Here is a 23,376-nt window from a genome sequence, read left to right as displayed (position 1 = left end):
TGATAGAAATTCAATCAATAGAGCCCTAGTATTCCAAATAAAAACTTAACCTTATAATTAAAACGAAACTAAAAAAAATTAAAATTAAAATCCTAACGCACAACCCTTTATACATAGCAAACAAGAAATTAAAACGCATTGAGTTTGAAATTGTCAGTGAGATGATAAATATTTGCATTATAGAGTAGATAAATAATTTAACAAATTCCTTTTAAATGTAAAAGGAGTAATAGAGAAATTTTTAAGGTGGTGAGGTAGCGAGTTCCATAACCTGGCTACACGTACAGAAAACGATCTCTCAAAGACAAGATGGTGAACATGATTCCCCATAAGAAATACCTGATAAAACTATCTTATCGTCATGAAAAAAAAAACTCACTTTAGGTATATTTTACACTAAATAAATGGAAAAAAAAATAATAATAATAATTAAAAAATAAAATTAAATATAGAATATTTGAACAATTACGTTGATTTAGTTTACGTTGGTATTTACTAGAGTTGGGAATTATAGTTCCTTTAAGTGACCGCTCCTTTTTGTTCCGTTCCGTAATAGGAACTAGTTCCGTTTTCTACTTCCTTTTTTAATTTCGTTCTTCATACCAGTGCTGGTCATTTCCTTCTCAGAGTTTGGTACAATACGTCTTTATAAACATAAGAAACAAATCGACTGATTGTTCAAAGCACAAAAGGTACACATATAGCTGAATATAGTTAAAAAGGGTTTCATAAATGTAGCAATCATTTCGCAGGCTTTGTAAACCATATGGAAGTTTTTTCCATTCTGTTCTACCAAATCAAGTATTTATTTCTGTATGATCCGCTGATGAGATGATTTCTCTGTAGCTGGTTTTAATTCTCAACTTCACCATGCATACGGTCGGAAGGGGCGGGAAAGTAAAAGAAACATCGGTCACAAAGCAATACACATTTTTTATTGCAATGGTTAGCATACAAAGGGTTCAAAAAGTTTTCAACGGTGGATTATCCCCTCTTAGTAATTCTGGTGATATTTCCGAGGGTCAAAACTTCTGGTATCGCCGGCTATTAGAATAACACTCTTCGTTGAGAAAAATATGGAATTGGGCAGCACTCAGTGATAAGAGAGAAGTTCATCCCTGGGACATCACAATGGACTGAATAGTCAAGCGTGCCTGAGTTAAAGAGACTGCCACTATACCTACCCTAAACTAATATCCATGCCTGTTCTGAGTCTCACCAGACAGCACACATTCTTCACGCCTCTCAAAAAGTTAGTTGTTCTGATCGAAAAATGTAAACAGCTGATTTTTCTGCAATACATTTAATTTTCAGACAGGAACCATAAAATAAACTTTTTTTGCAAGAAAATTACAGCAGGATGTGGAAAAAAGTAAAAATTACAGCAGGATGTGGAAAAAATATACACCAGTCAGATTAAGTTATTAAAAAATCTTATTTCGTAGCATATTCAGCTGATTTTGTTCAATAAAATGTGCAAAATATATAAAAAAAAAACACATTAAAATTTCCAAATCTGTTATTTATTTCTTTTAAAAATCTTCTAACTTTGCTTCCGATAGCTGCACACTTGGCCCACACAGCAAAAATATTCGTGTACATTTTTCAGTTGTGTGGCGGTGTAAAGTGTAGTCCAGAAAACCTCTTAAGTGCGATACATGTGTGTACCAAAACAGGCACGATCATTTTGACAATTTTAAGTAAAATAAATTTGAAGATATTGCTGTTGAATATCCAAAAAACCTTAAAAAAATATTGTTTTCATTTCACAAATGATGTCGCGAATGTTACACTACAATGGGAAGATAAAGAATGGCATTCAGCTACACTCATAGAAAAACGTCTTCTAAAAACATCAGGCGATGTCTGCTGTTATATTTTTGTACTTCAGGGTCTAACGAACAACAAATCATAAAATTTTGGGGTTACAAAATTTTCCCCAAAGCATATTTAAGAACCAAACGTAGTTTTTGTTATTTTTTGTGCACTGTACAAGCTCCTAACTACGATCGGCAAACATTTTGTTTGCTGTTATGCCTCACCCCCATTTTCATAAAGCTCCGTTAGTGTTCCGTTAACTAACCAGCTTTTAAACCGTATTATGGACGAAGCTGTCATCTTGCATATATATTCCATATGCCAGTTATGAACTTAACTGACGAAAATTTTTCAGTTAAAGTTAACTGGAGAGAAGATATTTGCAATTTACTTTCTGTTAACTGGCAGTTAAAGCCTAACGGAGCTACATGAAAATGGCCGTCAGTTTGATAAATATTCAGATTTTTGGGTAAATACTATAGATACTCATAAAATATTGTTTTAATTGTGTTACGATTGCCCATAAGTTGTCATTTTTATTTGTTTCAGCCAAACAAATAAATGTTTTAGTGTAGGTTAGGTTAAAGTGGCAGCCCGATTAAATTTCAGGCTCACTTAGACTATTCAGTCCATTGTGATACCACATTTAACTAGAAGTACCTATCAACAGGTTGGCTGATAAGTCCCCGGTCTGACACATGGATGGCGTCGCTAGTATTAAATTATTTTTATATAGTACCAACCTTCAAATGATTCGTGTCAAAATTTGACGTCTGTAAGTCAATTAGTTTGTGAGATAGAGCGTCTTTTGTGAAGCAACTTTTGTTACTGTGAAAAAAAATGGAAAAAAGGAATTTCGTGTTGTGATAAAATACTGTTTTCTGAAAGAGAAAAATACGGTGGAAGCAAAAACGTGGCTTGATAATGATTTGGTATGCAAAATTCAAGCGTGGTGAAATGAGCACGGAGGACGGTGAACGCAGTGGACGCCCGAAAGAGGTCGTTACCGACGAAAACATAAAAAAAATCCACAAAATGATTTTGAAAGACCTTAAAATGAAGTTGATCGAGATAGCAGAGAACTTAAAGATATCAAAGGAACGCGTTGGTCATATCATTCATCAATATTTGGATATGCGGAAGCTCTGTGCAAAATGGGTGCCGCGCGAGCTCACATTTGACCAAAAATAACGTGTTGATGATTCTGAGCGATGTTTGCAGCTGTTAACTCGTAATACACCCGAGTTTTTCCGTCGATATGTGACAATGGATGAAACATGGCTCCATCACTACACTCCTGAGTCCAATCAACAGTCAGCTGAGTGGACAGCGACCGGTGAACCGTCTCTGAAGCGTGGAAAGACTCAAAAGTCCTCTGGCAAAGTAATGACCTCTGTTTTTTGGGATGCGCATGGAATAATTTTTATCGATTATCTTGAGAAGGGAAAAACAATCAACTGTGACTATTATATGGCGTTATTGGAGCGTTTGCAGGTCGAAATCGCGGCAAAACGGCCCCATATGAAGAAGAAAAAGTGTTGTTCCACCAAGACAACGCACCGTGCCACAAGTCATTGAGAACGATGGCAAAAATTCATGAATTGGGCTTCGAATTGCTTCCCCACCCACCATATTCTCCAGATCTGGCCCCCTGTGACTTTTTCTTGTTCTCAGACCTCAAAAGGATGCTCGCAGGGAAAAAATTTGGCTGAAATGAAGAGGTGATCGCCAAAACTGAGGCCTATTTTGAGGCAAAACCGAAGGAGTACTACCACAATGGTACCAAAAAATTGGAAGGTCATTATAATCGTTGTATCGCTCTTGAAGGGAACTATGTTGAATAATAAAAACGAATTTTGACAAAAAAAATGTGGTTTTCTTTGTTAGACCCGGGGACTTATCAGCCAACCTTGTTTTATCTGCTAAAGCAAATTCAACAGCTGATGGTTATATCTGAATATCCGGCTGCTTTTTTTGGATGAATATGCCACTATACCATACATTCGCCGAAATGGAAAACTCAGCAAACTTAACTGCAAATTTAAATTATAGATACCTGAATATCCAACCAAAATTTTATTTTCTGGAATAAGACGCCATTCTTAGTTCCAGTTATAAAACTAAATTCGTCATTTAATTTTTACATATATTTTATGAAATAAATGGATGTCTGAGATAGGCCTTAATTATTAATTTATGCGCCTCGGACTGGTTCGATGAAAAGACTATTAAAAGATGGTGAAAAAGGATTTTTAAACATTCTATAAAAAGAAGATAAAATTGATTGATGCTACTTGGGTATCCAAAACTTCAAATTCGAAAATATTTTAATGCAGGTATTTTTGGTAATACCCGGTAAAAGTAGCTAACGGTCTCATCATAGCTGGAATTTTTAAACGGCACATTTTGAAACTGTTATATAACATTAAATTTGACAATCTAGATTTTTTGTATTTATTATTTATTCCAAAGTTTAACTATTGGTTTTACCCAAATTTTCATAAAAATAAAACATAATTGTTATAAGTATACGAACAACATTGGATGCTATAAAATGAATTTTTTAGAAAATATTATAATAGCTTTCAGAAAATAAAACCCTAATAGAAGACAACATAACGACTTCTGCAATACTTAAAAATTACAATAAGAACAAATAAAACAATTTACTTTTATAGAAAAAGATACAAATTATAATAAAAATAATTAATATAATTACATACTTAGGACTCGTTTGTGCGCTTTCCGCTAAGAGACAAGGGAGGTGGTATTGGATTCGATAACCATACATCATAACATTTATCATTACAAAGTAACACAGCAAAAATATTTGTATATACGAATAGCAAGGTAGTAAACGTGTACATAGTTTTCAACTTAAATATAAATGGGTAACAATTTAATATGAATAAAATAGGAAAATATGTCTTGTCGCTGTTACATTATTTGCACTCGTCGTCAATTGATTGGCCGTTTTTGAACTATCACTAGATTGGATGGATCAACGAACAATTTTTGACCATCCTTTGGGGAAATTGTTCTTGGCATAGTGTTTGTAAATATATCTAAAAGAATGGTCACGATTCCTCCGAAAATATGTTCATGTGTGTTTCAAATATGTATAACAGGTATGGTCATCATCTACTCAACAGTCATAAGCAAATCGTCACCCTCCAACTTCATACCATTGCTAATTTCCAATTTCTTAACTACACCGGCTTTGGGAGCTTGTACAACCATTTCCATTTTCATGGCGGATAAAACTACCAATGGTTGGCCCTTTTCAACTTTATCGCCTTCCTTTACACGAATATCAATGACAGTTCCAGGCATAGGGGCACCAACTTCATTCTTATTGCTCTTAGATGCCTTGGGATGAATATGCAATTCCTGTAATATTCAATTAAAAATATGTTAATTTGTGTTTGTGGATATCATATTAGTTTGCTTACCTTTACAGCTTCTTTGTCACGAATGAACACAGAACGCAATTGACCGTTCATTTCAAAGAATACTTCGCGTTCACCATTGGGTGTTAAGTCTTCCGCCATGGCCAATGTTTTCAAACTGAGTGTCTTGCCCTTTTCCAGATTAACCTCAAATTCTTCGCCCACCTTTGGCCCAGTGAGGAAGATGCGTGTATCCAATTTGTCTACAGGGCCGTATGATTCACGGAAGTGGAGGTAGTCCTCGGTGACAGCTGGATATAATGCGGCCGACATGACATCGCGTTCGGTGACATGAGGATGTGACTCCTTCAGGTCCTTCTTTAGTTTGTCAAAGTCCAAAGGTGGCAAATTTTCTCCAGGGCGACCCTCAATGCGTGGCATATCCTTCAAAACGCGAGAACGCAATGGTTCGGGGAAACCTCCATGAGGTATACCAATGGAGCCTTGCAAAAATTCGACAACAGACTTGGGGAATGATAGTTCTTCCGCTTTATCCAACACCTCATTAGCAGTCAGTTTATTTTGTACCATAAATTGGGCTAAATCTCCCACTACTTTCGATGAAGGCGTCACCTTGATAATGTCACCCAACAACAAATTTGCATCCCGGTATGCTTTCTTCACATCCTCGAAGAAATCGCCCAAGCCTAGGGAGAACGCCTGGAACTGTAAATTGGTGTATTGACCACCGGGAATTTCGTTCATGTATACATCGGCATTGCCCGATTTCATTGTGGTGGTACATTCAAATGGAGCGTAAAGAGTACGAGTTTGTTCCCAGTAGGCTGAATATTCGGAAATATCGCTCAATTTGAATTTCGTATCCAATGGAGTATCTTGCAAAGATGCAACAATAGCTCCCATCGAGGGCTGAGAGGTCATGCCGGACATAGAGTCAACAGCTACGTCTACAACATCTGCTCCAGCTTCGGCACATGCTAACATGGAGGCTACTCCTGCACCTGAAGTGTCATGAGTATGGATATGAATAGGTACATCGGGATGTCTATCACGAATAGCTGTTATTAGCAATCTATAAGAAAAGGTTTGTGATTATTGGTATCGTGATAATGTTGAATTATTAAAATCGAGAAAAGCAGGCAAAAAGGGCACATTTAAGGCAAAAATCCATGACTCGGATTGTTTTTTAACAAGAAGACATTTTTACATAGGAGGCTTGTGAGTGTTCTGGAACATATGGTCTGAACCAGACCACTTATAGAAATAACACTCATTGGCATGAAAACATACAAATTCTTATCACATCTTTTTAAAATTAGTCATTTTGATCGGGAAATGTAGCAACTTTTTGCCTTATTTGTGTAAGAACTAATTTCTTGACTTACTTGGCAGCTTGAGGTTTTAATAGGCCAGCCATATCCTTGATACTTAGTACATGTGTTCCAGCTTTTACCAATTCATCGGCCAAGTTGGTGTAGTATTTAAGATCATATTTTGTACGCGAGGGGTCACTGACATCACCTGTGTAGGAAATGGCGGCCTCTACAACTCCACCAGCCTTGCCAGCAGCTTCCATGCCCAAAATTAAGTTGGGCAAATAATTCAGAGAATCGAATACGCGGAAGATGTCCATACCAGTTTGTACCTGTAACAAACAGAGTTCTTGCAATCATCAATAACAAATAAAACATATATGACACATACCGCCAACTCGCAGAATTTGTAAACAACATTATCTGGGTAATTTGTATAACCAACAGCATTAGCACCTCTCAACAACATTTGGAATGGAATATTTGGAATCAGTTTGCGCATATCTTCTAAACGTTCCCATGGACATTCGTGCAAGAAACGTAAGGCAACATCAAATGTAGCTCCACCCCAATTTTCCAAGGCATATAAATTATGGAATTTGTTGGCTACAAATGGTGAAATATTCAGAAGATCGTGAGATCGCACACGTGTTGCCAGCAGAGACTGGTGAGCATCTCTGAAGGTGGTATCCATCATTAAAAGATTTTTCTGAGAACGAACTTCTTTGGCAAATGCGGCAGGTCCCTGTGTTGTTAAAATGTGTCGCAAACCTTTTGGAGGTTCGGTAACTATATGGCGCAAAAGGGGAAATCGAAATAAATAAAGCAGTCTCGTAATTAATATAGTTGTCTTGAATAAAATAGTTTTTGTTGTTAGAGTTATCTATCGTTTCCTAAAATACAAAACAGTCGCCAATTTTTTCATAATTTAGCTGGGGAAGAAACCAATAAGAAATGGCTCAACCTTTGACTATCCATGTCCATTGCAGAGTAGTACACTTTATTATTCATATTATTATTACTTAGTTATACAACAAGTTTTAACTATATTTATTTTTTAATTTTATTTTTTTTTTTTCTTTGCTGGATACATATTATTAATTTTTGAGCGTCTAAGAAAAAATCTAATTTTACAACTTATTATTTCACATCAGATATAGCGCTTATACTCATTTGGACGCCGTTGAATAAACATGTTTACTTTGCTTGGCCCAAAATAAATTTAATAACTATGAAAATATTGATTTTTACGTCCATATACGAAACAATTTATTGACAGTTTATCGAAAGTATTTATATTGGAAAAATAGGTTAGACATCTGGAATGATTTATTATTAAAAGACAGAAGAATATATTAGCTGGCACTGCATTTTGCATTTTAGTTAACGACATTTCTGTGGTGTGGTGGTGTAACTGCCAAAATAGTATTTTTAAATATTTGCTAAATTTACTCTCAAACATTTCTAATTTTGAAAGGCTGGTTATTTAATATACCACAGCTATATACTATATATTCTGAATGTGTAAGGTAAATATAAGATATTTGAAGTGATGAATTTGAGTGGTTAGCAACACTTGCAAGTAGTTAATTTACACATGATATGAAGAATAAATGTATGAACCTTGAGATTAAATAACTCAAAACTATATAAAAAATTAATTTACAAACTTAAAATAAATATTGTATATATTATATGTCCATGGATTCAAAGTCGAAATTATGATTTAATGTCATTATAAATTAATTTTCAAAATATTTAGTACAATTTTCAAATGATTGCTCAATGATATATTTTATAATATTACTAATGACGTAAAGCGACTCCTTTACAAATCGGTTCATTCAGAGGCTTTATTTTATTGTGTGTACTGATTCGACATAATTGTACTTTGCTCCATAATATAAAATTAAATTTGAGTTGCGTAGCCAGAAACTGATACCTGCTGTTACAATTATATTTTTGAAAAAGTGAGCCAACAGATTTCAAAAACCATACATTTTTATTTATATATTTTAGCTCCCAAATATCCATAAAATATCCCTCACATTCTCTTCGCCTTATTAATGAAGACCAAGCCATAAAGGGCGGGCGTACTTTCATAGGGAACCGCTTTGGTCTTTAAATCCAAATATTTTTATTGAAGATCCTCCCCCTGTTTTGGTCTCTATTTTTAGAACCACAATGATATATAATACAAAAAGTTTTTCTTATCGATAAGAAATTTAATTAGCAAAAATTTCTTGGCAAAAACTCTACGCCTTTGTTGCTTTTGGGCTTTATTCGACGAGATATATTCGTCATAGCAAAAACAACAACTGGAAGAACCATTTATGTATATCATTTCCAACGACGGGTTTTGTGGCCATATTAGAAAATATTTGTTTAATTTTCGTAGCAGAGGTATACCCAACGGAATTTTGTTAGTAAAGGGTGATTTGTTAAGAGCTTGATAACTTTTTTTTAAAAAAAAACGCATAAAATTTGCAAAATCTCATCGGTTCTTTATTTGAAACGTTAGATTGGTCCATGACATTTACTTTTTGAAGATAATTTCATTTAAATGTTGACCGCGGCTGCGTCTTAGGTGGTCCATTCGGAAAGTCCAATTTTGGGCAACTTTTTCGAGCATTTCGGCCGGAATAGCCCGAATTTCTTCGGAAATGTTGTTTTCCAAAGCTGGAATAGTTGCTGGCTTATTTCTGTAGACTTTAGACTTGACGTAGCCCCACAAAAAATAGTCTAAAGGCGTCAAATCGCATGATCTTGGTGGCCAACTTACCGGCCCATTTCTTGAGATGAATTGTTCTCCGAAGTTTTCCCTCAAAATGGCCATAGAATCGCGAGCTGTGTGGCATGTAGCGCCATCTTGTTGAAACCACATGTCAACCAAGTTCAGTTCTTCCATTTTTGGCAACAAAAAGTTTGTTAGCATCGAACGATAGCGATCGCCATTCACCGTAACGTTGCGTCCAACAGCATCTTTGAAAAAATACGGTCCAATGATTCCACCAGCGTACAAACCACACCAAACAGTGCATTTTTCGGGATGCATGGGCAGTTCTTGAACGGCTTCTGGTTGCTCTTCACTCCAAATGCGGCAATTTTGCTTATTTACGTAGCCATTCAACCAGAAATGAGCCTCATCGCTGAACAAAATTTGTCGATAAAAAAGCGGATTTTCTGCCAACTTTTCTAGGGCCCATTCACTGAAAATTCGACGTTGTGGCTCGTTAGTAAGTCTATTCATGATGAAATGTCAAAGCATACTGAGCATCTTTCTCTTTGACACCATGTCTGAAATCCCACGTGATCTGTCAAATACTAATGCATGAAAATCCTAACCTCAAAAGAATCACCCTTTATTTTATAAAAGTATAATAAAAGTCAACGAATTTCAAAATAAAAGCTAGTTTACCTTTGTCTCAATCAAAATAAATTATAACTTGGAGGGTTCGATTAAAAAACATCTGATAGTTATTATTTTCCCTTTAGGAGAAGATAAGTACTAAACACTTAATTGTTTCGCGGTTAGAACAACCGCGTAGTTCAAGCAATTCAAATATTGTTTGAAGGAAATTCGCATCTGGTGACTTGAGATTTGTGGAAGCAAAAAATGGTCAATGCTGGAAGAAGGAGCGAAATCATAAGAAGACCCAAAACCAAAATGAAAGTAGAATAGTTTTTAAACAAGTTAAATAATAGTTCGCTATGGATGTAAAGCCACTCTATATTGAGCACTCGGAGCCTTCTGAGGTTTTCTGATCATTGTCCACCTTTGATGATGAGGGCTCACTTTATCATTTGACAAAAATAGGTATGACATCAGTAAGAACTATCAATACAAGTTAATTGATTTGAATTAAAACGACTGAAAAACGCTTTATAATATTCCATCTATAATGCAATACGTCCGTAATTATTATTCTTTGGAAAAAACTTTGAATCCATTTTCCCAATATATGTAAACACCATCCCTAAACCATAATTAATGTGTATGTAACATACCTTTAGCTTCACCACGACTTTCACGCTCTATAGCCGCTGGCGACAAGTCTTCAATGTTCAATATAAGATATTGAAAAGGTGGCGAAGGTCGTTGATGGTGCCAATTTTTTGATAGTAATGATGATTTCAAACAATTTTGGGGTTTTAATGATATTGATGCAACATTTGAATGTTTGTTTGTTTTGTTTTTTTTGGGAGTGGATTAATAACAAAATGTAACACATAAAAGTAAATAAACAAAAAATGTATTAAGATAAAAATTAAAGCTAAATAAGGAGATATGGAAAATTTTTAAATAATAATTGAACAATAATAAATGTACAAATTATTTTTGTGCTTCGAAAAGCATTGATTGTACTGGAGCAAAAGCGAGCGAGGTCAGTTATAAAAGAGTAGTGTAGAAAGATCCCATTTCCAATGTATCGACAAGTGTATTTATTACAGCATCTTTGAAAAGTATTGGGGACATTTTTGTGGCGGTATATGAAGCCCATTAAATGTGTTCTAATGGGAACACTTTATATGTTTGTGTCTTTCATATACCGATGATGACGGTATCTATTAGTGTTCGATTTGCATTTCAGATAATTTTGGTATATTGGACATATACAATTAAAAAATGGCTGCATAATACACTATCTTTGTTCAAACAAGTGCGGTGAAAATAAAATTTAAGTTTAGGAAAATTATTTTTTTTGGTAAATTTTGCTTTGTTTGCAATAATCATAAGCAAAAGAGAAATATGCTTTAAACATTAAAATAACATTAAAGTATATTTAAATAGTCGAATGTGAAAACCCATTAGTCGATTTTTTTTTTAATTTTGCATCGAAAACGATCACTGTATGTAATGAAACCCATTATGATTGTGACGAACAAAACAATCGTACTTACCTAGAGGCACTGTTGGTATGTGTGGTTTAACTTCAGCTGGTTTCAAACTCGTAGCCAGTGGAGTTTGTGGTCCATTCACTAATACTTCACCCAAGTAGCCCAAGAGCTTTTGGGCACGATTTTGTGATACACGGAATTTGAATAGCTGAGGGTGTTCGTCGATAAAGTATGTGTCCAAGACACCGTGTAGAAATTTTTGATTTTCCAACACGTTCAACAAGAATGGTATGTTCGTTTTCACACCTCGAATACGGAATTCGCGAAGAGCACGATTCATTTTGGAGGCAGAGCTTTGCAAGTCACTGGCGTGTGAGATAATTTTAACTAGGAGGGAATCGTAGTATGGTGAGATAATAGCTCCAGCAAACGCAGAAGCACTGTCCAAACGAATACCCATGCCCTCGCCGGAACGGAAAACTTCTAAGCGACCAGTACTAGGTTGGAAGTCATTGGCGGGATCTTCTGTGGTTACACGACATTGGATAGCATATCCTCGAGATTTTATTTTGTCTTGTGTATATCCTAGCTCGGGTAATGTCATACCCTCGGCCACTCTAATTTGGGATTGTACCAAATCAATGCCTGTAATTTCCTCAGTAACTGTGTGCTCGACTTGTAAACGAGCATTTACTTCAATAAAATAGAAGTTTCCACTTTCATCACACAGGAACTCCACAGTACCGGCGTTTTCATAACCAACATGCTTCGCCAAGCGAACAGCAGCCGTAGTCATTTGATCACGGACTTCTTTTGGCAGTCTTGGGGCGGGAGCGATTTCGACTACTTTTTGATGACGACGTTGGACGGAACAATCACGTTCGAATAAATGTACGACATTTCCAGCCTTATCTCCCAGCAATTGAACTTCAATGTGACGGGGACGTTCGATGAATTTTTCAATGAACATAGCACCATTACCAAAAGCGGCCTTAGCTTCGGAGCTCGCTCTTTCGAACATTTCCTCAACTTCATCCATTTTGCGAACAACTCGCATGCCACGACCTCCACCACCATAGGCAGCTTTGAAAATCACTGGCAAGCCGTGTTTCTTACAGAATTCCAAAGCTTCAGCCTTTGTAGTCACTGGGCCATCGGTACCAGGCACAATGGGTACACCGGCTTCGATAGCTGCGATACGGGCAGCTACTTTATCACCCATCTGTTGTACAACTTTCGGCGAGGGGCCTATGAAGCGTAGACCAGCATCAATAACGGATTGAGCAAAATCACTGCGTTCAGAAAGGAACCCATAACCTGGATGCACAGCATCTACATCGTTCTCCTTGCAAACACGAATGATTTCTGGAATGTTTAAATACGCTTCTACCGGAGGCAATCCCTTGCCAACCAAGTACGATTCATCGGCCTTTTGACGATGCATATGCATTTTATCTTGCTCGGAATAAATGGCTACGGACTTAATGCCCAACTCTGTACAGGCACGAAAAACGCGAATTGCAATTTCTCCGCGATTCGCCACCAATACAGAACGAATCGGTTTGTATTCAACCTAAAAGTAATAGAGGAGATAAGTTTAATTTCATTTCATTCCGTATGGGACTTTACCTGGGTGGAGTAGGCATTTTTGTTATACAAATACACACGAACACGAGGAGTACTGTGGCGTAATGTTTTAAAAGCCGTTTGGGCAGCTCCGAACAGCATTTTGAACTAAAAGTGGAAGATAGAAATATAGGTTGGTTAAAAATATAATTATTTACTGTCAGGAAGGAGTTGAGATTTTTCAGTAAAAATAAAAATGTTTTACATGTAGAGAAAAACGGGGTTTTAATACTAACGGTTGCATTAACTACACCCGAAGAAATTTGCAGAAATGTCTGCGAAAAAGTCAAAAAGTCTGCTGAAAAAGGGAAAGCAGCCATTGCTTGCATTGTTTTTTATATAGTATTTACCCAAAAAATCTGATCGCATTTAGGATCTTGTAAGTATATTATAGTGCAAAAATATACCAAAAACTACTTTTGGTACTTAAATGTGCTTTGGGGAAAACTTATAACCTACAAATTTTATAATTTGTTGTTCGTTAGATCCTGAAGTACAAAAATAGAACATCAGACATCGACTGCTATTTTTAGCACACTTTTTTCTATGAGTGTATATCTTTTGATGAATATTCTTCTTAAAAATCATATAACAAAACAAAAAAAAAATCATATAACAAAAAACAACAAAGTACCGTTTTAGCAGATTTTTTCTATGTGTTGATCCGAAATCGGACTGGAAAAAACAACACTTGCGATGTTAGCTAAAAGTGTATGCTTAGTATTTCAAAATTCAAATATTAAATATTAGTAGGATGTTATCACCAAAAATCATGTTTGCTGTTACGTCTCAATTTACGGCATCTTCGGATTAATATTATTCGTTAAGACGGAAACCATAATTTATGGTTTTAATGAGTAGATATTTTCCTTTTCGCTTTTAACCAGATATTGTTACAAAATATTTTTGTACTGATTTGGTGCCTAAGACTCATTACTTTTAAATAAAAAGTCTTATGTTCGTAACATATTCTTAAAGTTAGACCCTTAAGGCCCGGACTATGTTCTGTTTTCGCCTTGAAATTTTCGAAGTTATGAAAATAGCTCCATTTAGAGCATATATTTTAACTCAATCGATGTGTAATTTCTCCTTTCATCCAGATCCTTTCAAGATTTTACTTGAATATGTTTGTCTTCATTTATAATTTTGATTATTTTAGAATAATAAAGTGTTTTTCAACTCTAAACCCGAACATAATACCGGCCCATCAGGATTTATAAACCATTAGGATGTATAATGTAGACGATAAATAATAACCACTGATTAGAGGTGTACGAGCAAAATGTTAGCCAATCACACTCACACACATTCACGAAAGGAAAACCAGTACTCAGTACTCGCAAAAACTCACGTGATTCACGCGTGTCACGAGAATTTCATGTCACTCTACCTCAGATTGAGAAAACGACTCAAGTTTGTTAATTTATTTTTTCCTGTTTTATTAGATTTTTCCTTGAGTGGAATTTTTCGCTAAACTATTAAACCATTTCTGCTTCGTTCACTAGATATGTTGGTAGATGTTGATGCTAATAACACATATTTTCATTGTATATTATGCAATAAAATATGCAAAAAAGCCGTCCTTTTTTATACATGACCCAAACGGAGATCGTAATTTACATTTTATGACAATGTTTATACAATGTTAGCTATTTCAACTAATGCAATTTGATATATCAACTGCGATGATTTTTAAAAAATTTTAGCAAATACATTTGCTAATTTAGCAGTGTTTGTGTTTTTAGCAGACAAAACTATTTGCTGAAACAACTACATTTGCTACTTTCCCTTTTTCAGCAGACAATAAGCTGTTTTGTTTTAGAAAACATTTTTGCTGTTATGAATAACAAACTTTTTTGGTGGTTGAAGACACATTTTGTTTTTAATATCTTCAGAAAATGATTTACCTAACTAAAATTCCATTATTTAAGAAAAGCTATGGTGAGTGAAATTATCTGAGGGTCACTGCATAACCGCACATAATGTCAACCTTAATAAATAAAATAAGTCGTAAGACCATTTTTTGTTTCATGTTAATTGTACACGAAACACGCCTATTATAATCATTCTGTACGCGTGTAATCATAAAACCAATATTTTTGTACGTTTTTTTTTAAATACAAGTATAAATACAAAACTCTCTTCAGCTTGTACTGAATCGAATTCGTTTTAACTTGAACTTGAAACATGTTTTGATTTCTGATATTGATCTCTACAAAAAATGTAAAATAAAAATTCTTCCAAATAACCTCTCAAATCGTTGACCAAGTTTACATTTGTATATTTCGCGATAAATGTATCTTAAAAGCGTAACTGGTTTCAATTTAATTGCATAAAAAAAAGAAAACAACACAACAAAGGAGGAAAAAAGTCGTCTGGCAATACTGGGTTGACAGACTTAAAATCATCTTGCTTTCTTATCCAAACCTTTATTTTTCAAAATATCATTTACTTTTTTCGTTAATAACAATGTGACTAAACTTTCTCCCCTCCGACATCATGCACAAAATTCAAATGGTTAAAAAATATTTTAATCCAAATTAACTTTTTATACAAATAATCTTTTATATCGATTTCGATTTACAAGTTGCTATTTCAAAAAATGATATTTCAAGAACATAATCTGACCTTGTCAACACTAAGTACTAACATGCGGTTGCTACTATTGCAACGTTTCGCCGAAAGCGTTTGTTTTTGCTTTAACTTTACAAGCTCTATGCAACTTCCACTTTTCGAAAGCTATATTTACAATTTTATTATATTTTATTTTTTTTTTATCTGAGCGGAACATACGCTCAAACGAAAAAGATCAGTAATATCAGCAAAAAAGTTTGATTTGCTATTTTGCTTCCGACTGTTGTTTCGGTTACAAGTGTTCTGTTAATACCTGCCATATAATATTATATATGTATAATAACTAGCAATTTTAGGCGATATTTTTAGTAAAAGGTGTTATTTTATACAAATTTCAATACATTTTTTTATACGCTATGTACCATAAAAAGAAGACACTCAAAATATAAAAGCACTTCTAAAACTGTGCTTCCAAAGATGTTCTTTATTTTAACTACACAGGTTCTTTTAATTTCAACATTTTTGTTTCAAATACGTTAAACAGAGTACGAATTAATAAAATGGCGAAAAATGCTAAATACTAGAAAAATGCTAAATTGTAGAAATTGAGAATTTTTGAAAAATATTTAAAAATAAAAAAAGATTATAAAAATGATTTATTTGGCAAAATTCAGCATTCTGCACCATAAGAAGTGATGCAAATTCAGTTGTTGATATGGTGGACATCCGTCCTATGACAAGCGCTTCTGCGCCAATTTTGCACCACTTCCGGGTCCAAAAACAACAGTTTCACTACTCAGTACTTGTTGTTATAACAACATTGTTTAATGTGTGTTGAAATATATTTGCTTTATATAAGAATAATATTTAGTCCATTTAAAAGTTCGAGAAATGCAACCAGCACATTCTTAATATATTGCTCGTCGGGGTCGAAACTAATACCATATGCACGCAAAAAATAATTCTTTCCTCCCAAACGAAATTTTAGACAAACAAAGATTGTTTCTTATTTGTTTTTCGCTTTGGAAGAAAAGTAAAAAAAAAACAACAATCATTTCTGGCTAATCGTATTTTCCCTCACATCTTTCTCACTTCCACGAGGTTTTTAGTTCTTAGCGCGCTTTTCTGTAATACAAACAATGTACAAGAAATTATTGGATTTTATAAATTTTTTAATTTTACCTTTCGCCTGGACGGAGAATCGAACCCCGGATCATGCAATTTGTAAGCAAGCCAACATGTAGCTGTTATTGTCTTCAATAGACAATTATCCATATAAGTTATATTTATATAGCATAGCTTGCGGCGCCCACGAACCGATTAAACAAACTTTATTTAACAGAAACATACATTTAGTTGGGCACCGTGGAGCAGTGCACAGTGGTCGGTGCTATATGGAGTTAGCGGCCAAAAATACTTCCAGTATAGGTATCATCGTGAAACTTCGGTCACGGCTTTATGATTATGTCAGGACTATTTAATGATAAAATGGGATTGATTGATGACGTTTTGGTATAGCCCCCCCATATAGACCGATCTCCCGATTTTACTTCTTGGGATTCTAGAAACTGTATTTTCTATCCGATTTGGCTGAAAATTGAAATCTAAAGGTATATTAGGACCAAAAGTAGGTGTGCTAAAAATTGTGTGTATCGGTCCATGTTTTGTTATAGCCCCCATATAGACCGATCTCCTAATTTTACTTCTTGAGCTTCTAGTTTTTATCCGATTTTCATGAAGTTGTAAATAAAGATTGTTTTGAAAATTCGCCCTATTTTCATCGATATATTTTGAACCACTTAACTTATCATAGATCTTATTATACACGTTTGTTCGACATCTCCATACCTTGCATTCAGGTACAAACAACGATATAATCGAACATTTCTAGCTCGAGGTATAATTTGTTTATCGAAAAAAGAAAAACTAAAAATAACGGGATATCTCAAAAACGGGTTCATAAAAATTTTTTAAACTTTCATTTTCAAATTCAGCAGATCAAAATACACAAGAAAAGTCATCAAACGAAACAATGAGACTGACAAAAATTGATTTTATAGCAAATTTAAAACAAGTTTTATACATTTTTTTATTTTAAAATATAGTTAATACCATTTACTTCAATATTCATTTCAATTTATTTCGATATAATTTTCCTTTCTTTTGTTTTATTTATTTAAAAGTGCACATAATTTTATACTTTCTCACACTACAAAAACCAACTGCTTACTTGCTCTCGATGGTAAATTTAAAGGCGACGATGTTGGCGACAAAAAGCAACATCAGGAATACCGATTTTCTTCGATAGCAGAATATATCGACGAACGGAATACCAATTAGTGGCGACTGACGAAAAGCGACAAAAAGCGACGGCGAGGGCGACTTCAGGAATAAGGGTGATTATTCGATTTTATAATTTTTTTAAATTTTACCTTTCGCCTGGACGGAGAAGCGAATCGCGGACCATGCAATTTCTACGCCATCACGCTATCCACTGGGCTACGTGGCTGTTATTGTCATCAATAGCCGATTACATAAATTTTATTTAACAGAAACATACATTTAGTTTGGGACCGTGGAGCAGTGGTACGTGCACCTTGTATACCAAGGGTCGTGGGTTCGATCACTGCTTCGATCGAATACCAAAACTTTGTTTTTAGTTTTTTCTTACATATATTCCAGATATGTTCGGATTCCAAAAAGATGTTCAACATTACATACTACTATATTAAATCTTTACTATGAGCCTGTAAAATGTATCCTATTAAAGACTTAAAGTCAGAAAAGAACAGTGCTTGATATAAACGAAATGAACTGTGTTGTTGGTTCAAAAATATTTTTTTATTGAAAAAATAAAAATATTTCAACCAACGAATTTTTTTGGTGACAAAACTTTAAAGTTTTCGAAGAAATTCAAAAAACTCAAACAAAAGAAAACGTTTTCCAAACGTTTTTTTCTTTGCGTGTACTCTCCACCATCTACTTGAAGTTTTAAGCCCTGCTTGGCTAATCTTCATTAATTTATTATTTAACTTCATAGTACCTCTCTTTGATAATCACAATTGCAAAATTTTAATTTTTCTTTAAGACTCTTAAAAATATTCCATATTTTATGGGAATCATGATGAAAATCTATGGGTGGCAGAAATTTCTTTAGAGGTGCCTACCAAGCTTTAGCGAAAACTTAGCAACTGGACAACTCTGGACACCTCAATCAATTTTTTAACAGTAATTCTTGCGATATTACTACATCTAATATACGGCACATTTTTCATCAATCATTTCAATTAATTGCGATATTTTAAATTGTCTTATGAAGCTTCTCTCTAAAACTAATTCTGAAATAATGCATTTGTTTCTCCAAAAACAATTACTTTTGTTTTATGAACTTGAGTTTCATTTCTCAATATTGTGCATATCAATAAAATTCATAAGATTTTTATTTTTTATCGAATTATAGTGATATGATTTATGACATTTTAATAAGTTGATAAAGAAAAATGGCTGTGAAATAGGTCGATTAGAGTCAGGTTAGTCTAGTGATTGATAAGCTCAACAAGTCCACAAAACAGGGCAGATTCCTGAAATAACAATGGTTAATCATACCATTCATGCCATGAAATCGTATTTTATATAATCAATAATCTAAAACGGACTTTGAATATTTTCATAATACTGATGAAAAAAGCAGACAACCTACTAAGCATTTTTCAGAATCCATCTGGGAATAAATAAAAATAGGACACTTGAAATCATTACCTCAGGCGTCTCACTTCGCTCATTTTTTTGTTGCAAAGCAAACAAATGATTCGTTTATTTTCGGATCTACTGTTACAACAAAAAAGAAATATGTATTTAAAAGATAACCTTGTTGATAACCTATAACGACAATAACAATAAATAAGTAAACTTGAAATATAAATGGTATGTATTAATTTGTACTTGCATAGGGCGATTGCAGCAAATCCTACGGAAAATTTTGTGCCCAATATTCTTAAGAAAAATACTTGAATTAGTTTTTGAAAATGACTTTTCTTATAACACAACATCCAGAAAAAAGTGACTCCTTCTTTAAGTTAAAATGAACTCATTGTGGAGAAAGTTGAACTTCGTATAGCTCCAAAAACATTTCTATTTGTTTGAACGATGTGATTTTCGTAGAAATTAGGTAGAATGCATTCCATATATTAGTTAACATTTCCTATATTTATGTACCACTATACCATATTTTTACGAATGCTTTGTTATCAGTGAATAAAATTTTCTTGTTCGGTAGTAAATTCTTATTTTTTTGTTTACTATTTTTATTGTTTGAATAAATTCATTTTACACAATAATTTAATAATTATATTTTAAGAGTTCAGTTACATAACACAACTTTTCAACCTAAACATAATTTTTAAACTTTGAATAATTTATGGTATCTAAATAACAAAGGAAACGGGGAATATTAATGAAGGAAAAAACCCCCGTGAAGAAGTAAAATTATTGGTAAAATTCCATGCCTTATTCTAGTTACGCCCATTTTCATGAAGCTCCGTTAGTGCTCCGTTAACTAACGAACTTTTAAACCGTAATATGGGCATAGCTGCCATCTTGCGTATATATTCCATATGCCAGTTAGGAACTTAACTGCCGAAAATTTTTCAGTTAAAGTTAACAGGAGAGAAGATATTTGGAAATTACTTTCTGTTAACTGGCAGTTAAAGCCTAACGGAGCTACATGAAAATGGCGGTTAATGAACTATTCCTAACTGCTTTCAGTTTATGATTTTTTTACTGAACCAAGTAAAATTTATTATTTCACACAAAAATTTAACTGAATGGAAATAAAATGGCTAAACTAAATTGATGGACATTTTTTCCTTTAGTTTCGAAGACGCTTTTTTCTGGGTGAATGTGTAAAACCATAAACAATTAAACAAATATCATATAAATGAATAATCAACTTACTTCTGTCCATAGAAAAAAGTCTTAAATGCAACTAAATTTCGTGACTGTTAAGAGATGAATATGAATGAATTGTTTAGACAAACTACCCCCAACAGTTGATTGGCAATATTTCATTTCTTACTACACGCAGAGAAGATATATGATCGCCTCAAACATGGGCAAAATGTTATTTTTGGTAGGGGAATATGGAACATTTTGCCGCAAAAATTTTGTGTTCTCGCCAAGCATAAAATACTTGCCGAAATCGGATATAATTATTTTCGACAAATATGTTATCTAAATAACATTTTACTTTTTACCACCCTAAAATAACATTTTACTCTGGAAACAAGTTTGAGGGGATCATTCTTTTGGGTGTATACCTAGGCGAATTTCATATATCTTTGAGGTATTTGTATACGTTTTGCAGTTTTATTTCGTTTTCCATTTTGGCGACTTGTTTAATTCATTTATTGAAAATTCGTCTTTAGGACTTTGTTTTATTGGGTTAGTTTGATATGGAGCTCAAATTGTCAGTAGTCTTGAAAATAAAAAAGTTTCCCCTCCCTTGAGTTTAACATACACTGAAAAAACAGTGAACCCGCCAGCAAGAAAAATTTGGTTAATTTTAGAAAATTTAGATTATTTTTAGAAAATTTTAACTAAACAGTATTACAAACGCTGACATCACATCGATATCACAAAAATAAATATTTTTCAACAAATTCAAGAAAATTTATTAGACATGATTATTTTTTTTTTTTTCACTTGTTAAAGAAAATTTTGTAGTTTCAAGGAAAAAATTGGAGTTTAAAATTGCAAAAATGTCTTTAGTGCCATACGAAGTTCAAGATGGGCACATTTGTACACAAATTTACAAATTTAAAGAAATAATGAATTATGAGAAATAATCTTTATGCTTCATTTGTGTATAATTTTTTCTCGTTTTTAAGTTCATTTAACTAACGTACACAAAACGTTTTTAGAGTCAAGGAAACTTTCTCCAAACCTAATAATTCCATGAACTGAAATAAAGTTAAATTGGTTTTAGTGAAATAGAGGATTATCTTGAGTGTATAATAGGTCAGCGCTCATTTATAAGAGAGAAGTTTACCACTTGTGGTATCACAATGGACTGAATAGTCTAAATGACAAATGAAATTCTCTTTTGTTAAAAGGTATTTTCGATTTTCGATAAAAACTTGGGGAATTCTTTCAACTTTCCTTTCGCAGTTTAGATTTCTTTTTTAGTATGAATTTTAAGGGTCTCTTTTATTTTGTGTTTATGGTACTATTCTATTGGTACTATTCAATAAACCTAAATTAAAATTATATACAATAACAACAGATATACACGCAAAAAATAATTCTTTCCTCCCAAACGAAATTTTAGACAAACAAAGTTCGTTTCTCATTTGCTTTTCGCTGTAAGGAAGTGTATTTGGAAGAAAAGTATATACTTTTTGTGATAAACGTTTATTCTTTTCCATGATGTAAAAACAATTTCATAAGGACAAACTCAAAAAAACATTGTTTTCTTGCTAATTGCATTTTCCCTCACATCTTTCTCACATCCACGATGTTTTTTAGTTCTTAACACATTTTCCTGTAATACCAACAATGTAGAAGAAATTATACGATTTTATAAATTTTAATTTTTTTTTTTACCTGACGGACCATGCACTTTGTAAGCCAACACACTAACCACTGAGCTATGTACCTGTTATGGTCATCAATAGATAAATATCCATATAAGTTATATTTATATAGCATAGCTGGCGGCGCCCACGAACCGAATAAACAAAGTTTATTTAACAGAAACAAACACTTAGTTTGGCACCGTGGTGCAGTGGTTGCTACGTCCGACTTGCATGCCAAGGGTCGTGGGTTCGATCCCTGCTTCGACCAAAGTTTTTTTTTGTTTTTTTTTTTACATATATTCCAGATATGTTCGGAAGATTCCGACAAAATGTTCAACATTACATTGTAATATATTAAATTTTGAACTGTAAAATGTGTCTTATTAAAGACCTAAAGTCAGAAAAGAACAGTGTTTGATATAAACGAAATGGACTGTGTTGTTGTTTCAAAAATAACTTTTTTTATTGAAAAAATAAAAATTTTGTAACAAACGAATTTTTTTGGTGATAAAAGTTTAAAATTTTCGAAGCAATTCAAAAATCTCTAACAAAAGAAAAACGTTTTCGGTACACGTTTTCCAAACGTTTTTTTTTCTTTGCGTGTAAGATGCTTTTATTTGTCAAAAAATTTTAAATAAGTTATATCTACTTCGCAATTAAACGTATACACTTCATCATTGCCAATTAAAACACGCCTATTATTTGTACCTGACAATAGTTCCGACTGGTTTTGTGCAGTGGCAATTGGCACCAATTTCAAATGTATTTCTTTTAAATTAGCATATTGTACATACGTCAACTTGCAAAGAAATATATTAATTTATTTTTTGAATACATATATAGAGTGTACTATACGTCTCCGCTTTTTTTCGACCGATTCGCATACTGTATCCATCGTGAGCCCCTTTATATTATTACCATTAAAGTGTATTCAAAATAAAAATATTTATTTTTTTTTAAGCATTTCATACTGAAAACTACTAGAGCGCCTCAGTGGTTCAAAGTCCAAATTTAAATTAAAGTCTCTATAAAAATGGGTATTAATATGTATTCCGCCACGAGACGATATAGCCCATGAAAAAATAACAATAATATGTTTTGTGGGGGCTCGTCTTGATATCCGCATATACACGCAGTACATATGACATTTTGTAGGTATGTATATCAATGTTAATGGCAGAGTAAAAAAAGGTATTTTCAACAATGTTTTGGAAAAAATTATTA

General features: G+C 33.6%; 1 protein-coding gene across 2 annotated transcripts in view; it reads right to left on the bottom strand.

Annotated features, from left to right (window-relative positions):
• Window positions 1-4,258: 4,258 nt before the first annotated feature.
• PCB (Pyruvate carboxylase) overlaps window positions 4,259-23,376 on the bottom strand; it is a 55,236-nt gene continuing 36,118 nt past the window's right edge. The window contains exons 3-9 of one of the 2 annotated variants that reach the window (XM_075310665.1): window positions 13,010-13,114; window positions 11,444-12,953; window positions 10,550-10,597; window positions 6,933-7,330; window positions 6,614-6,873; window positions 5,271-6,300; window positions 4,259-5,208 (exon numbers count right to left, since the gene is read on the bottom strand). In XM_075310665.1, the coding sequence (XP_075166780.1) occupies window positions 4,960-5,208; window positions 5,271-6,300; window positions 6,614-6,873; window positions 6,933-7,330; window positions 10,550-10,597; window positions 11,444-12,953; window positions 13,010-13,108 (3,594 nt within the window). In that variant the 5' untranslated portion in view covers window positions 13,109-13,114 and the 3' untranslated portion in view covers window positions 4,259-4,959. The remainder of the gene's footprint in view (window positions 5,209-5,270; window positions 6,301-6,613; window positions 6,874-6,932; window positions 7,331-10,549; window positions 10,598-11,443; window positions 12,954-13,009; window positions 13,115-23,376) is intronic. The other variant, XM_075310666.1, reaches the window with a different exon arrangement.

Source organism: Haematobia irritans, chromosome 5, assembly GCF_050003625.1.
Source record: "Haematobia irritans isolate KBUSLIRL chromosome 5, ASM5000362v1, whole genome shotgun sequence".
Lineage (NCBI taxonomy): Eukaryota > Metazoa > Arthropoda > Insecta > Diptera > Muscidae > Haematobia > Haematobia irritans.
The sequence above is the reverse complement of the archived record's forward strand: the minus strand, read 5'-3'. Positions and strand labels throughout refer to the sequence as shown.